Here is a 3,623-nt window from a genome sequence, read left to right as displayed (position 1 = left end):
CTTTGCCCTTGACGTACCTCCTTCCAGGAAACTTCGTAAACTTTCCACCATAGAATAATCTGATGGAGAAGATAGTTAAATGACCAGCTGTAAAAGAGAAAGCTTCAACTTATTAACTTGAAACTTGTAAGTGACAAATTTAACTTTTGAAAACAAGGGGTTACCGTAATGTTTTTCAACGTCTATTTCTTCTATGTTTTCTCTGATCCTCCAACCCACCATTTTTGCTTCGATGATTCTTGCAAAATTTTGAGGAGTTAGGGTTTCTACTCGATTTTGATGAGTTACAGATTAAGTGACAGAGAGAGAGAGAGAGAGAGAGAGTGTGTGTGTGTGTGTGAGGGAGGTGATCGGAATGAAGAAACGATTGACATTGCATTTAGGCATAATGTATAAAATGACGAAAATACCCCTCATGTGCGAAGCATGTGGGGGGACTTAACGTTTGGAATTGAGGACTAACAGAACCAGGGACTAGGGTGGAGATGGTCCGAGTGCAAAACAAAACATAGGGACCGAACGTGCAACTTTAGCCAAACCACAGGGACTATTTCAGTAATTTGTTCTTTAAAAAAATGAGTTAGATTTTGGTTTTCATGTAATAAAAAAGAATTGGATCAACAATAAGTTTGAAACGAATTAGATCCAATGAGACAAATCGATCAAAAATGAAAAATACAAAACACGAATCGAAATCGTGGATGTTTTGGAATCCATTTGAGAATTTGTGATACCTTTTTGACGATCCGAGTTCCATTTGCAACGAAGGAATCAAATTTTGAAGATCTTGGTTCTTGTGTTGGAACGAGAAAATCTCAGATTTGAATATTGTACCACCCACGATGCTTGTTGTACAACTCGTTCTTCGTGTTCTTCAACGATCTAAGAACATCTTCATAAGAACGATCAACACTTTTGAGTTTTGACTTCGAATTCAATGCAATATTTGAAGATTGTTGCTTTGGAACCCAAATTTGCTTTTTGTATTTCGATTTCACAACAATATTTGACGATTTTTGTGAATAAATCCGCTTGTTCTTCTGCTTAATCTTCTTCTTCTTTTTATTTCTTATATTTTTGCATCTTGATGATTTGATTTCAAGAACACTTTCATTCTTGACAACTTCAACTTGACAAGTTTAAATCAAATCTTTTGAAGTTTGATATCTGTGAATTTCTTGGATTAACGACTTTCAATAACGAATCATTTCTTCAAATGAATCACAAGACCACAAATTAATGTTTTAATTAAATATTTGTTTTTACAAATATTAAAATATAAATCGAAAAAAGTAAAAGTAAAAAAAAAAGTAATAATAATAAATGATGATGTAAAAATTAAAAGATAGTTATTATATGTTTTTATTTCTCTAATTGATATTATAACATTATATAACATACAAACTACACATTTTTGGTATGAACCAACCTAAACTATTTTACTGTGATTAGATTTTACTTTAGCGGCCGGAGTCAACGGCCACATAGATTATTAGTTCAAAGGTCAAATATGGAGGCTAAGTTCGAACCCGATATATGAGCATGGCGCCACTATATATTAATACATTTCTGCCATTAAATAATGATCCATCGTCCTTAAAACATATCTTCCACAATATGTTAATAAATGTTTGTCTTTATAACACATATCTTACATTATATATATTAACTCTTATCAGCCATTATATACTAACATAGTGCGCCATTTTCCATCCTGGTCGGAATTCTTTGGTATTATTTCTGAGCCATATCAACTCCGTTTGTTGTCTATATTCTTCCGTTAAGCATCTATCGATTGGTTTTCATTCTTTAATTTCCAATTTTATACTGTTTCAGTTGATTCTTTTATGCTCCTTCATCTCCTATAACATGATTTTGTTCAACTAAAGCATGTTGCTTAGATTGCGAGAAAGGTGATCAGCATTATTCTCATGGTCAAATAAAAAATTGAAAAAGGAAAGTAGTTGATGATTATGAGCTTACAAGTGGGTTTCCCTGAACCAATAATTTCATTTACCTTTAACTTTTTAGTTTAATTTTCATATTATATAATTGTCCCGATATGATTTGAGTTATCTAACAAAATTACAATAATATACACTTTTACATTACGACAAATACACAATACTGTACATTGAATATTTTATTTGGTTTTAATTATTATATTCATAATTAGAGTTAGAAAAATAAAATATGGTTTACATCTAATATATTTTGATTCTTTGGTTTTTCGAAGATGGAACAAAGAGATTGGAACGAGCTGCCAGTTCACTGTCTGGTTGAGGTTTTTGGAAGAGTCGGAATTGAATCACTTGTAGAGACTTGTCCTTTTGTCTGCAAGTCTTGGTATGATGCTACATTCTATCCTCAATGTTGGGAACAACTCGTCTTTACTAAATCTCCTTGTTTACGAAGTTCCAAACATCCGATTCCAAGATTGGAATTAGACAAGGATTCATGGTCTGATTGTTGCCTTGTGGTGCCACATGATCAAACCAAATATGCAGATGAGTCTTTTGAAAAGTTCGTTAAATTTGCCATCGGGCGTAGCCATGGACTTGTAACTGCGATTGTCTTTCACCCTAAATCGCTTCTTAAAGAAGGCCAAATTGCATGGATCGCTCAACGGTAAGTTTACACATGTGTGAAATCACAAAATCGGTATCGTTTTTCACCTTTAAATCATGTCCTCCAAATTACTATTGTTTTTTCTTTTCTGATATGTAGATGCCCCTGTTTAAAGCTTTTGGTTTTACCGAGCTATTTGAGCTATGTGATTAACTTTGAAGTATCAAACTCTATCTGCAACTGGAAAGATTTAGAGGCTTTACAAATTGCGTCCTTGATCGGATTGAAGAAAACCATTGCCAACATTAGTAAGCACTGTCGAAAGTTCAATCATTTAAGTATTTATGTTCCTTTGTTGGATGAAGATGTGGCTTTAGCCATAGCGTCTCAGCTGCCACACCTTAAGACTCTAGATTTAAGGTTCTCAGTCATTGAAAGGAACGCTCTAATCATGATCCTAAAAGGGTGCCAGGAACTTGAGCAACTCGACGTTAGCAAGTTTAAAGGCGTGGCAGGCGACCATGAGATACAGGAACTTGCAAGTCGTATTTGTGTATTTAAACACGAAGGATCTTGAGGTTCTTATTGTCAACAATAAAACAATTGTCGTAATTGTAGTTTAGTTTGTATTGTATATGCATGACTTCAATATGGAGCTGGAATCGAATATAAGCCTTAATTAGTGTGACGAGATGTATCTATAAAAAAATAAAACTTTTGGTATGTATAATCATTCATGTTACTTTATAAGTTCAAGGAGCTTGCGTAACCACCGTCATTGATCCGCTGTTGGCTATTTCTTACAAGGGCCGATCCTTAAAATTTAATATTTTCAAAGGCCACGAAAAAAAAAATGACCCTTATCTTTATTATATTTTTTTATTTTTATTTAAAAATAAAAAAATATAATAAAGATAAGGGTCAATTTTTTTTCGTGGGCCTTTGAAAATATTAAATTTTAAGGACTGGCCCTTGTAAGAAATAGCCAACAGCGGATCAATGACGGTGGTTACGCAAGCTCCTTGTACATATGATTTTAATTAAAATGGTTTTAA

General features: G+C 33.3%; 1 protein-coding gene across 3 annotated transcripts; it reads left to right on the top strand.

The window, feature by feature from the left end:
- Positions 1-1,586: 1,586 nt before the first annotated feature.
- On the top strand, positions 1,587-3,318 carry LOC145060583 (F-box/LRR-repeat protein At3g48880-like). 3 transcript variants are annotated; one of them, XM_079008234.1, is made up of 4 exons: positions 1,587-1,731; positions 1,837-1,913; positions 2,237-2,628; positions 2,728-3,318. In XM_079008234.1, exons 3-4 carry the CDS (start codon positions 2,237-2,239, stop codon positions 3,143-3,145), a joined length of 810 nt encoding a protein of 269 aa, XP_078864360.1. In that variant the 5' UTR covers positions 1,587-1,731; positions 1,837-1,913; the 3' UTR covers positions 3,146-3,318. The 3 variants fall into 3 exon arrangements, with proteins under 3 accessions (XP_078864360.1, XP_078864358.1, XP_078864359.1); XM_079008232.1 differs by having other exon boundaries at positions 1,837-1,985; XM_079008233.1 differs by lacking the exon at positions 1,837-1,913.
- Positions 3,319-3,623: the final 305 nt, after the last annotated feature.

This window comes from Lactuca serriola, chromosome 6 (assembly GCF_051521515.1).
Source record: "Lactuca serriola cultivar US96UC23 chromosome 6, Lser_US96UC23_V15, whole genome shotgun sequence".
In the NCBI taxonomy this organism is placed as follows: Eukaryota; Viridiplantae; Streptophyta; class Magnoliopsida; order Asterales; family Asteraceae; genus Lactuca; species Lactuca serriola.
Note: the sequence above shows the minus strand (reverse complement) of the source record. Positions and strands in the feature narration are given on the sequence as shown.